The following is a 13701-nucleotide window of genomic DNA, read 5'->3' on the forward strand; positions in this document are numbered from 1 at the left end:
TGCCTTTTTGATGATAGGAGTGAGGTGGTATCTCACTGTGGGTTTGATTTGCATCTCCCTGATGGTTAGTGATGCTGAGCATCTTGTCATGTGCCTGTTGGCCTCTGCATGTCTTCCTTAGAAAAATGTCTATTTAGTGCCTCTGCCTATTTTTTAATTGAATTGTTTGTTTTCTGTTGAGTTGTATAAGGTTTTTAAAATATGTTTTGGTTATTAACCTCTTATCTGATATATTACTTCAAATATCTTCTCAAAGGGTTTAGGTTTAGTAAGCAATGTATCTTCTTGTTTACTTAGGAATCAAGTCATATATATCAGAAATATTTCTTAGATGGTATGTGAAAGGGAAATCATATTTAACATTTAGTATCTTATTTTTAAACAACTTATTGATAAAATATATATTTAAAATCAGCGACTGAAAATAGAGTGTGGCAAACATAATATAACCTAATGGAAAGAATATTAGGTTTGGCGTCTCATCTTGAAGGTCTTAAAAGCAAAATCTAGGAAACAGAGCATTGCCAATTCTTAAGGTTCATGTCAGCTTATTTTAAAATTCATAAATTTATCTACAATAATGGCAACCATTTTTCCTTTCTGTTTTTTTAAATTGTTTTCTCCCTTTTCTACTTTTTGGTTTTTCCTTTCAGTTTTTTTTTTTTTTCTTTTTTAAACATATACATATTTTTCTGTCTTTTTAAAAAAATTTTTGGGGGTGGAGTAATTAGGTTCATTTACGTAAATGGAAGGACTGGGAGTTGAACCCCGGACCTCGTGCATGCTCAGCACATGCTCTGCTTCTCAGCTATGCCCTCCCTGCTCCACAACCATTTTTCTTTCCTAACTAGTTTTGAATTACTTGGCTGTTCGAGATATTTTTAGTTGAAATGAGATCAAGACTTTAAAAAACAGCTCCAAACACAACAATCAGCCCCAGCAGCTCAGCTGCCCTCAAGCAGCGGGGGAAGTAGACAAGGAATTCATGTTTCATGGGGACAGAGCTTCCCTCCGGGGAGGTGAGAAAGGTCTGGGTGAGAACGGCGGTGATGGTTGTACAACAGTGTGAATGCACCTCGTGCCACAGAGCTGTGCACTGAAACATGGTTAAAGTGGTGCTGTTATGTCGTATCTGTTTTACCACAATTAAAAAAAAATTAGTCTGCACTCAGTGAGAGTGACTGCCATAAGGAAGCTGTTTCTCCTTGGAAGACTTTCTCCTCTTAGCCTGGATTTGAGGTGGTTCTTTGTATATTTGAAAAATCAGTGTAAGTTGCGATTGTCTTCTTTTAACAATGAATGTGTGAAAAAGTCTATTTTAGACCAAAAAAAAAAAAAAAAAAACAATCTTGATCAATTTGTGGCCCTGCTGCGAGGTTTCCAGGAGAGAAAGAAGTCACACTTACCTTTCCATTCATCCGGCCCACTGAGTTTCCCTTTGCTCCTTCCCTCGGGATACCCAGCGAAGAGGAAGCTGTGACCTGAAGCTGATTTGTGGAGGTGCCACGGACACTCCTGATGGGGTAACGCAGGCAGGGAAAGCAGCCTCCCGATCCAGAGCGTTAGACGAGGAATTGCTGGCGTGGATTCTAAGATGCACTTGGCTGTTCGCTGGCCCCGTCCCTGGGTCTCCCAAGTCTCAGTTTCTTCCTAGCATTAAGCAGGGGAAAAACAGCACTGCCCGTATTTGTTTGACAAGTGGGTTAATGCAAGTGAACGTGCCTGCCAGATTGTAAAGGGCTCAAAGCCTTAAAGTGGGGTGAATCTCTCGCCTGACATTGCTATTAATGACGGGGTTGAGCCTACAGGTGTGGAGTGATGCCCCACTTTTTTGACTCGACGCCAGGTTATGTCTGCCTAGGGAGAAGTTAGGGGAGTCAGGGGTGCTGCGGCGACTCGGTGATTCCCCTGTGGGTTCCCCTGTCCAGTCCGTGCCTTGAGGAAGCAGCCCTCAGGAACCCTTGAATACAACTGCAACACATTCAGTGGAGATAGCTTTTTGATGTATTTGAATGACATTCACCTTTAGGTTACGTTCATTTGAATAGAGGAAAATAAATAGCAAATGACTGTAGGAGTGAGAAGGTGAAACAGGCTTTTATGAGACATCATGAGGAAGATAGTAGAATATTGTAAAGAATTCTCTTTCGTCTCAACAGTTGCTTTTGTGATGGTTTTGAGGGTGGCAGGTAACGCGTGCTGACCCACTTTAAAAAGTGTATGTGAAACAGATGCTGTGATGCAAGAAACCGACACTGCGGGTGACTGGGATGCAAATTACTTTTCTTTAAAGGTAAAGAATTACAGCTATGCGTGTGCGCGCGCGTGTGTTGTGTGCGTGTGTGCACATGTGCGTGTGTGTGCACGCGTGTGTGTGTTTCTCTGGTGCTTGCTTGTTTAGAGATGGAGACAGAGACAGGGATGCTTCCTCCCTTTTATACTCGAGGCGAGGTTGATGCCCCTTGAAAGAGACACTGTTTATTTTCTTACTCTACCTTTTGTGAAGTCCTGAGACCCCTGGATGGTGCCCTGTCACTCAGCAGGCTGAAGTACAAATGCTAATTGATCGCCAGACTGCAGCGTTGTGATTTGCATTCCAAATCCGACTGCAGAATCCCATCGTAAATTGCTTCTCCTCTTGTCCCTTCCCTAGAATTTGTTCCTTCTCATTCCCCAATACTGACCCTTGCAACAATTCTCTTTCAAGAGATTCCCGTTTCCAGTTGGCAGTTTCAGTGGGCAAAAATTATAACAAGACATTACAAAGATTCTTTTTACAAAAATGCCAGTGTTCTTCTCCCTTTAAGAGTCTTGTGGCACTGAAGGGAAATGAGTGCTTCAAACATGCCTTTCAGGCTTAAAGGTTTATACTCATTCTTTTGAAAATCAGACCTCTCCATCTTTTTAAATCTGAGAGGTGTGAGCTTACACGTCCTCTCTCGGTGATAACCTTCTAGGGATAAAGCCTGAGGTGGTATAATTGCAGCCTTTCTTGGCACTTTTAAATCACATTAACTGGAGACTTGGGGAGGAGAGAAAAGGAAGACGCGTGTTTGCAAGGTGTCTGACTGGGTGCGGAGCAGCACTGCAGCATAAAGAACCTACGGGAATCTGGGCTTTCCCACTCTGGTGGCAGAGAGGGGGGATTTTGGGTTGGTGGTCTGCTTCCTGTTAGGAAGACACCCCTCCATCTGTTCCCAGCTCAGCCTGCTTCCAATTTAAAGCCCAGATTTCCATACAAACCTCAGTTTCTTTCCCCCATTTGAAATGCAAAGCAAGCCTTGTGAATCCTAGAGCCTCGGCTACTGGGATTCAGACCAAATTTCCCCCCAAAATTCTCAGGCTCTTTGCTTGAATACCTGCTTACAGTGGTACACAATGGGCAGCGTTGAGGAGAAAAATTGATAATCTTCACGGAAGAGTAATTTGAATGAAATTGCACTTGACAGCCTGTCTCCAAGCAAACAAGAGGCGCGAGGGAGCCTTAGCTAAGCTCCGAGGACTTACCCAAGCCACTGCTGGGGGAGCTTCCCAGGGAAAAAAAAGCGCTCGCTTTTCCTACATCCAATTGAGCTTTTGATTAATTCCGGGTACCAGATTCTGCTGAAGAAGGGTCGCCATGGAAGAGAATATGGAAGAGGGACAGACACAAAAAGGTACTGTGCTGGAGAGGGTTTATTTGTCACTAAGTAAGTATTTCGCAGTTTCCTTGTTTGCTTTAGACACTTGCCAGGAAGGCTAATGAATGTTTCTCTCTTGGAAGGCATTTTTTGTCCCCTTTAGTCCAGTTTCCCACTTGCAGTAACGCCTGGCATGAATGTTGTCACTATTTGCAAATCTTTCGGATTTAAGTACCCAGATGCATCGTGGAGTGTTAGTGATAAGAGCGTTGTGGTACTGGGGCGAGCCGTTCTTCAGACCTGTCTTTGTTAACCTTCATTTATTTCATGTTTTCACGCTTGTCGACCTGGGTCAAGGGATTCCTGGTGTGCACCACAATCGCGGTGTTGGGAGCTGGTTGTAGTTAAAAATCTGGTGATGTAACCGTTATCGATACCTCTGAATGGACATCTGATAGAACAAAGACCGAGAGAGTATTTATTCTGTTTTCGTGGGGCACCTTTAAAAAAAATCCTTTTTTAATTCGCGTGGATGCAGTTTAGTGTTAATAGAGATGGAGCAAAGGTCTGTCAGTTTTCAGAGTGTACAGCGACAATAAGGGTTTCATTTCTGAAGAGCTGATTTTCATCAGCTTCTGAGGAATAAATGTCAAGGATATTTTCTGATGCATTTTCTAAGCCCGTCAGGCAGACCTGACTGTGCGGGTCAAAGTGCAATTGTCATTTTTTCCCCCATAGGTTGCAAATGGCCAGGTATTGGCAATTTTAAATGAGTCAGACACTCTGGGATTTGTGTGTGTCAAGTGGCAGCTTTGGAGGGAACGGTCCCTTTCACCCCGAGTTGGCAGCGTTTTCTCTCCTGTCCGTTCAGGGCTTATGTAACGTTGCAGAAAACGCTCTTGTGTTCTTCGGAGGGAAACAGCAACTTAAAGGTAATGTTTAAGAGCAATATGGGAAAGGCTCAGCTATCCAGGTTGATTTTGAATGTATGTAAGTGCACTATTTTGGAAAACTGTATTTGACATGATAAAATAGGTAGGTTGGAAATATAGGATAGTTTTTTCATTATTTTGAGCCATTCAGCTTCACTGGGTCTTTTATCTTAACACACACGCACCCCCACACACACTCACGTATATATCATTGGAGACCACTGACATTCAGTAAATACAGGTTTTATATAAGCAATAAAGGAAGGTGATAATAGAAGGCATAAACCGGTGCCCAAATTTTAGTCATTAGCACACTTGTTAATGATACTCTGTAACAGAGACACAATAACCTACACAGATAGAATGTGATCTATTTTTAAATTAAATCCATCAGCTCCCTGTATCATATGGACAAATAGCTGAAGTGTTCATCAGGGATATGAAGTGGCAAATTGCCGGGGTAATTTCCATCCTTAAAAGGCATCTCAATTGACTATGTTACTTTAGAAGTAAAATATCTTATTTTAATATTGTTTATAGCACATAAGAAGATTGCTTCTTGGCCAGGCAGCCTGTTTAAGGAAATATAAGCCGATCATTTTAAACAGAGAAATGATATTCAGTACCCTAAATAAAACCGTGCGATAGATCATGGGTGATGGTAACAGGTGGATTATGTCTGAGCATGCCTTGGCAGGTGCAGGAACTGAGAAAAATGATGTAATTATTTGTGTTTTTTTTTTTTTCCCTCCGGTCACACTGAAAATCTTTCCTTCCTTGGGGTCGGGGTAGCATTGCTGTGATGGAAGAGCCTGTCTCCAGGGGGTTCTTTTTGTCATTGATGTCTATGCTTCGATCAGGGATTGCAGTAGAAAATAAGCTTTTAAAAATTAGAAATGGTATAACGATCTACAAGCATCTAAAGATACATAAGTAGAATATCTGTGGTTAAGCTTTTTTTTTCCTTATTGGAAAAAGAGAAAGATTTGATTTTCTTCATTCCTGGTCTTGTCTTCCTTTCAACTATGCCTATGACAGCTTTTCTATATAAGTTTGTTGTTAGAAAGTTATATGTGAAGGTAAATGGCCTCCCTACTTGCGCGGGGGCAGCAATGTACAAGGTGATGGGGTCTAAGTTGGAGGAGTTCCTTGACAAGCAGATAAAATCCTTAGAGATTTTCCAAGAGTTTAGGTGGACAGACTTAAATGATCCATCCACTTAGAGGAAAGCAACACTTTGCATTAACCCTTATCCTGTTTTTCTGGAATTGCATAAGGTTTTGTGAAATAATAATTCAGATATCACAGAATCCTCTCCCATTTGAAAGATCCTTTCCTGTCCCTTCTTACAATTTAAATCTATTCTTCCCTGTTGCAATTTAAAGGACTTAAATTCACGTCAGTATTCACTCATGTCACCTTCCAAATGCAACTAGCATGTAAAATGGAAGCCAGTGGCTTCATAAACATTTGAAAAAAATACTGGAGTTGATACTTAAGGGCTTAAGAAGGTCTTCTGTAAGAAATACATTTTTCTTCAAAATGAGATCTTCCTTCCCCACTTATCTGTAAAAGTCAATTGAAAGATGTCCTATAACATTTACACCAATTTAACTGTATGTGTTCAGCTGGGGAGAGAGAATTAAAATAGGGGTGACTTCACCAGCCATTCTGCTCAGTGAGCCCTTACCTTGGTGTGAAACGGAAATGAGGGTCATTTATCTATTGCTCCATCCATGTCTACCACCCTCCCAAAAGGCAAGTCTCTCATTGTGCTGAGTAAGAGTCCAGTGTTTTAAGGAAATACTGTTGTTGTTTTTTTTAAAATATGCCCTCTAAATGAAAGCCAGTTACTTTAACTTGTGTTCAACCAAAGCCACAGTGTTCTCGTACTGGAGGAAAAAGAAAAAGAAAGAAAAGAGGCTGTTTTGAACTTGGCTGTAAGGTACAGCCATAATCAACCCAGCATCACTGTCGTCACGAGTGAGACACATGGTCACCAAACCCAGCAAGGGCTTCAGTTACTGTAGAGAGTTGAGCAAAGTGCATGAAGAGATTTTTTACAAAGATCTAAGAGATACACATTTATGACTTGTAGAATTGCTCCTATGTCTGGAACATTTTGCCCAGTCCTGTGGGAAGAGATGTATGTAGGAGATTTGAAGATGTCTGATCCTTAGTGAATTGGTGACTGTGTTCGCATGGCCAGCCAAATGGGTAATCACGACTTTGTAGATGACCTCAAGTGAGCACGTTACTGGATTAGGAGAGGTCACAGAGGAGGTCACTGACGAAGCAATGATTAGAAGAAGTTATAAAATTATACCGGAAAACAGCAATGAACTGGAAGAGCTAACAAGTTGGAATCCTCATAAATTGGCTGAACTTTTCCTAACAGCCAAAGACCTGATTGATTTAATTTCTGAACAGGAAACAAAGCCTCAAAATTATATGTTATGTACCGGCAACGTTTGATCAACTGAGAAGATAACAGCCGCGGTGTTACTCATCATGGTTTTTAGCATAACTAACCAGCAGCCTATAAATCTACACTGTCAACTTCTCAAGCTGAACAGAGTCCACCGCTGACTCTCTCTGAGAATTGGTCCTTGGCAACCCTCAAGGGCTGGGTCACTAGAGGATGCAGAAGCTCAAATTTGGTGTGAATTGTCTGGCGTCATCATCTCAGCATCGATCACATGGCCAGTGTTTAATGGTCCTCGTTCATCCTTAGCCCAACATATGTGTTATGTCAGCATCTTCTTAATGTATTAAAACCAGCGCAAATATCTCAAGGAAAGGACAGTGCACAGATTGATTTTTTTTGCCATTCAATTGTACTAGCTCATAATTAATAACACGATCTAATTATATTTGACATGTCTGCTCATAATTATATACTTTACTTTCTACTTTTATACACCCATATCACTATAAAGGATACACACATATCACAAAAGCATGTGTATCATATTTATAGGCTGACAAAGTCTTTTCAAACATTTTGTTGACTAGGGTTCTCTTTGCCTTGCAAGATGACTTTGGATCCCAACCCTCCGTCAGGCAGGTGTCACCTCTGAAGAGACACTGCTGTAGCACCTGAGAAGAGAGGAGCCTGGCTCTGCTACGGGCGCTATTGCTCACCCGAGTTAGCCTGTGATTTCAGTGCCAGACTGTGGCCAAAGGGCTTTACATAAATTAACTCACTGACTCCTCACGATGACCTCCGGTGGTACTGATGTTGAGAAAACTACAAATCAAATAAGTTAATTAACTTGACCAAAGTCTCACAGTAGCAAATAGTCAAGCCGGGGTTCGATACAGTCAGACGGAGGCCAGGGCCCGACCTGCCACCCGCTGCGCTGCCCTGGGTGTCAGTGTGGCCTGCCTGCTGCACCTGCTTCGACCCCACACGTCTACTGTGCTAGGCAGCTGTGCTCGGTAACTCGTGGCTGTGTTCTTCATCGCCAGCTCTGGGTCTTTCTGGCCAGATGTGAATAGCTTCCCCAAGGGCAACCAATCCCTAGCGAGCCAGCAATCTATGATCTGTAAGCCTTGACTCCAAAAAGAGGAGCTGGGCCAATGGGACTCTGTCTTGAGGTTGGGCAGAGATGCTTCTTGGTGTGTTGTTCTGAGGATCTCCTCATCCCTGCATGTATCTCTGTAGTGACTGTCCTGCCCATCCCCCAGCTAATCTGAGTGAATCTCTGTTCTTTGCCATCAAAATGCCTCTAAAGAAAACAAATGTCAAGATCCTTTTAGGAGTCTGATCTGAAAGGACTTAATGTTAACAACTTTTCCCCAAGTTTAACCTGGGAAGTGGCAACTGAACCAAATGTATACTTCGTGTATGCTCAAGTAATTAGCGTAATTAGTTCCCCCTATAGTGTACCAAGTAAGCATTGGTAGTAAAATATTTGGAGAGGCATTGTAAGAGAAACAGAAGAACCAGAATGAGTCAAAGTGTCTCCTTTGTGAACTAGAATCTTTAGTAGTAAGCCATTGAAACCCATAGACCAGGGGCTAGGCAAGTAACGTCTACAACCTTTGAATGATCATGGAAATGGAAGAATTAATTAGCCTCCTTTTGCTTTTTGGGTGTCAGCTACTTATAGACCCATGAGAAGGGAATTTTTCTTGTTTCTCTAGGTCCAAGTGGACAAACTTTATCTCAACAAACATTGTCAGATGCCATCTCAGACATCCTGGACAACAAAGCTAGAAGAAGCTTCAGAGATTCATATTTTATAAAACCCATGGGAAGATTCCGTCCTGTGATTTGACAGCCATGCTTTTACTTGTGTTTGCTGCACTTTAAGAAATTAACTTCATGTTGTTATCAAGTGTAGTTCTAAGATACCAGTCAGTGGAGAAAACTAGGTGTATTTTTCATAAAATTTAGTAAATATTCCCAGAACTTCTGCGTCGCCCTGGTTATTATGACTTCTGCAGTTTAGGTTTACTGTTTCAGATTCTTGTCATCTTATATTTCCATCAGACCTGTGGCTAGTTGTGTTTTCTATAACCGAGGTGCTAGCTGTCTCTGAGTCCCAGGGGCTCAATAACACCAGTTACACCATCCTGTTAGGATAAAGGCTATCTGTTGATTTTTTTTTTTTTTTTTACCGTATCATTAGAATGAGCGTATTTACCTTTTAAAATGGAAGTGCTTGACACTGTTAAATTCCTTGCACTGGAACGTAACCTTAAGCATTTAAGGAAACTAGGTGAGAAGAACAGTGTGGAAGACCGAGATACTGATACAGGAGGTACACAGAGTGATGACTTCAGAACGGTTCTTGCAAATTAGTTATTCTTTAGTCTCAAAGGCAGAGGTGCATATGGGATTCATAGAATACAGAAGATGACTTCTGGTTTGTCAGTTTTGGCCTCCATTTTCCTCTACACACCCCCCCAACCCCCAATGCAGAATGTTTGACAGCTTTCTTTTTCATACATCGAAGGCAGACTGCCTGGCTTATTTTCAAAATCCTCCTGGACGGCATCCATCCTGACAGGTGGCACAGCTGTGGATTAGCTGACGTTACAGAACTGATTGGCATCTTCCCATGTGTTCTCTGTTCAAATGGTGACCATTGTCTGCGATAGGCTTCATCTAGAAGAAACTTCCCTTGCTGCTCTGTGGGGAAAAAAAAAAAAGGAGGAAAAACAGAAGATAGCTAACTGTTTCTCTCAATCTGTGAGTGGAAGACTTAACTTTGGTCACAGATGAAAGTCAGCAGCTTTTTGGGGTCTGATTATAGAGTACACTGGGGAATTAAGCTACAATGTGAGCAAATCTGAGATCAGAGAGAAAAGGAAGGAGGCCTGTTGGCTTTTGCATGATGTATGTTCCTAAAATACTGAGATATATCAACGTGTCAGAACGTTACTGCTGTGTGCAATCAGAAGCATTTCCCAAAGAGAGAGAGACATTTGGTACTTTGTTTAAATTGCTTAATGTTTTTGGACTTAAGCTTCCATCATATGAGAAATAATCATCTTTTAGTACACCTCCCCTACAAAAGAGTGATCTGATGGAATCAATCCTGAGGATGATTTTAGGAACACAGAACATATGGGTCACATTGCCTCTTCTTCGGGATCATGTGTGCTTTTATTTTATTCTCAAGTAAAAGTGAGGCAATGAAAAAAAAATTTGCTAATTATAATTTTCCACTAATTAGTAATAGAAACTTCAATGTTTGGGCAAATATTTTCTCTATCGTAAAGTGTAGTTTATTTTCTCCAGTAGGAAGTTCCTTTGAATGATGAATTAGCTATTCTTTCTTCTTAATAAAATAAAATTATAATTCTTTATATTCTTTTATTGTTATTTGACAAGACAAATTTCTAGTAAATAATTCAAATAAATAGTACATGATCAAATCCCTTTTCCTGAAAACTTAGCCCTTTTTTTGAATTTTTGAGACATTTCTCCACATTTTCTGTATCAGTGGACATAAATTTTCATTGGTAATGGTCTACACCATATCACTTCAATTTAGTGACTGCACGTCTGAAACAAAGCTAACTGTCTGTACTAACATGATTTTATTTTTCATGGAAAAATACTAAATATAATAGCTAATATTTAAAATTTTAGTACTGCCCTTAGCATTTCATATCAAGTATCTAGTGTCAAAATACATATGTTAATATTAATAAGAAAACTACATTGATCATAGTTTTCTTATCAATTTCACATATTCTTGGATTTTTATGGGCACCATTTTGTCAATGGCTATATTTAGTTCAAACTTAACTCTACAGGGAACTGAAGAAAACCTATACAAATATCCAGAAAATAAAGAAGAGTTTAACTTAATGAGATAGTCTTCATTTCAAAGAAAAAAAAAGTATGTCTAGTTAGAAAATCATTTTTCCCGTAATAATAGCATTCAAAGACAAATTCTGGAATTCTAGATTGGAAATTTCTTTTTTGGTGCTAGAAGAGAATTGTCTATATTTTTGATGAAACATACTTCAGTATTTTGCAACTAGAATGAATCAATTTTTTAAAAGATAAGACTGAGCATTGTTTGAACAATGGAAGTCTTAGATATAACATTAAATATGGTTTATTCATTAAAACCAGCCTTAGACTTTGAGAAGTTCTGAAGGTCTTAAGTAAAACCTATGTATTATTAAACCCAGATTCATTTAATACTTCAGGAATTGTATTACAGTTTTCTCATTAATTTTTTAAAAAATCTCATTCTTTTACAGTAAAAGATGGCTTTGCATGCTACTCATAGAATAACTGAACTTAAAACATTTTAAATCTCTTTACTCAACCATCCACAATAGCAGGTTCTCTACCGTAACTCCCTTTCTATATAACTTAGTCTGTACTATTCAATCTTAGTTTTCTCAAAACCCTTTTTTTTTTTTTTTTTTTTTTTTTCAGAATTCATTTTCTCTACCATTATCTTTGGGTTTGGTGGGGTTAACGTGAGTGTGAGATGTAGTAGTGAGCAGGTGAACGCACCTGTCATGGAATCTGCAACGTAGTAGGCATGTAGTAAGTTCAGACCCCTCCCCATGCCTCCTTTCCTCTCATAATAACGCACTGAGACCATGTACATGACAACGGAGCAACTTTCCTTCGCGCAGAGAGCCAGAATTGCAAGTTAAAGAATGCTAAGGAGGTCATCATTTTTTGAATTATAACAGTTATTTGCTAAATGTTGTTCAACATTTAATAAAAGACATCTCTTACTGTCTTTTGATATAAATGTTCTGCCCCTTCTCCCTTTTAAAAGTACAAATCTCTTAGGGGTTCAGATCTTATCTTTTGCTCTGAAACCCAGTCTGCAAAGTCTCACTCATACCTTGTGGTGATGATGATGGTGGTGGTGATGATGATGGTGGTGATGATGGTGGTGATGACGATGGTGATGATGGAAAGGAAGAGAAAGAGGAGGGTGAAGAGGAAGAAGGAAAAGATGAGGTCAACCATACAAGCTGAAGGAAAGATGAAACACTTTTCTAAGTTAAGGCAGATCTTACAGAGCAGCTAAGCCTAGTTTGGAAAAATGCTGCCATGACTTCAATTTATGCCATTAGATTTGAATTTTTAGAAAGTTCTTTTATCTCTTGATCTGAAGTACATTCATAGTTTGATAGCAACCTTCATAAAAAAAAGAATAGATTTTCGTGTTATTATGAAAGAACCCACATATTATTTGCATTCCAATTTTAGCAATTAAGTGAAATTCATTGAACTGTCAAGTTTAGAAGATGGTTACTGAAACTTTGAAGGTGATATAACATTTTATAAGATGGCTGATAAAGAAAATTCAATATAATGGTTTATAAATTTGCTAACACTAGGCTCATGGTGTTCATTAGTAAGTGTTGATCGAAGAAAAAATTGAAAGAAAAAATAAGTTTTAAATTATTGAGGACAATTTAATGAGATGAGGTTTTCTGGAGGCTTCATCTAACCAGTTTTCAAGATCATAAATTACAAGACTAGCATGTCAATGAGCAACAGCATTTCCTTTCACTTTCTTGTATGCTTTCAGTTTCCATATTTTTATCAGTATGTAGTCTGTACCAATTGCCCGATATTGTGGTGGTGAACAAGGCACAGTCTGAAAGCAGGACATTTAAGCTCTACTCAGTTATATGTGAGGAACATTTCCACACAACATTTGAATGTTTATCTCTTTCTCCCTGCAGTTTGGTTACTAATTTTTTTTTAGTATATTATCACTAATGTATGCTGGAAATAAATGTATGATACATTATTTGGTGAAACAGAGAGTGAATTCTTCCTGAACATCTGAAGTTATGTGATGTTTTATATGCCAAGTATCTATAGCAAGGCCAAAAAGTAAAATCTTGGGAAAAGACAAATTTACTTATTTATTTATGTGTTATTTTTGTGCAGTGATTTGTTGCAACCCTAGATAAAAACTTGGTCCTCAAAGAGGTGACAAACCCTTATTACTGGTGTCAAACTCTACTCCACAGAAGAGTGAGGAGACCTGCTAATATATGACATCTGTCATTCTTTCATAATGATGTTTTGTAGTATCATCTGTGTGTTCATTAAAAATGTGGCTACAATTTTATATGAATACTAAAAATATTTTTACCCGTTGTTTCTGATAAATCAGAAGGTGAGTTTGCGTCACATCCACAGTTATATCATCATTACAATATCTGGCCTCAAACCTACTGCTTTATGTATTCTTTCAAATTCTGCAATGATGCAAAAGCAGCATCTTTATAACCTAATGGCTCTGAGGTCTCTTCAGGCAGCTGGATTCCCCATGCCTCTGTCCCACTAAGCACTGCACAGTTTGAAAAATATTAAAAATACAGAGTATATTTTTAATCTAATATGCTCTATTAAAAAATTCAGATCCACTGGCCACTCCATTCCATCTGTATCAGATTCTTGGCACATATCCTCCTGCATCTTGACACATGTTCATTTTACTTCAGCCTTTAAGTATTAAAAGAGTTATTTTTAAGTGTCTCCTGGGTAATTTGTGACTTATTTGACTAATTATGGATGTATTAGGTTGAACTATGTCAAATTTCTACTGGTAAACAATTTGTTCTACAAAAATGACACTTCGGTATATCTGCACTGTCAGTGTGCTACCTTTCATGAAAAATTTTAATGTGTTCAT

General features: G+C 39.2%; 1 protein-coding gene across 3 annotated transcripts in view; it reads left to right on the forward strand.

The window, feature by feature from the left end:
* The window catches only part of GPM6A (glycoprotein M6A), a 222281-nt gene that overhangs the window by 101648 nt on the left and 106932 nt on the right, over positions 1-13701 (forward strand). Inside the window, exon 1 of one of the 3 annotated variants that reach the window (XM_014553799.2) lies at positions 3124-3656. The exons of the other annotated variants lie outside the window; for them this stretch is intronic. Within the exon in view, the coding sequence (XP_014409285.1) occupies positions 3620-3656 (37 nt within the window). The 5' untranslated portion in view covers positions 3124-3619. Of the gene's footprint in view, positions 1-3123; positions 3657-13701 lie in introns of those variants that run through there. 3 annotated transcript variants of the gene reach the window in all.

Source organism: Camelus ferus, chromosome 26 (assembly GCF_009834535.1).
Source record: "Camelus ferus isolate YT-003-E chromosome 26, BCGSAC_Cfer_1.0, whole genome shotgun sequence".
NCBI classification, from domain to species: domain Eukaryota; kingdom Metazoa; phylum Chordata; class Mammalia; order Artiodactyla; family Camelidae; genus Camelus; species Camelus ferus.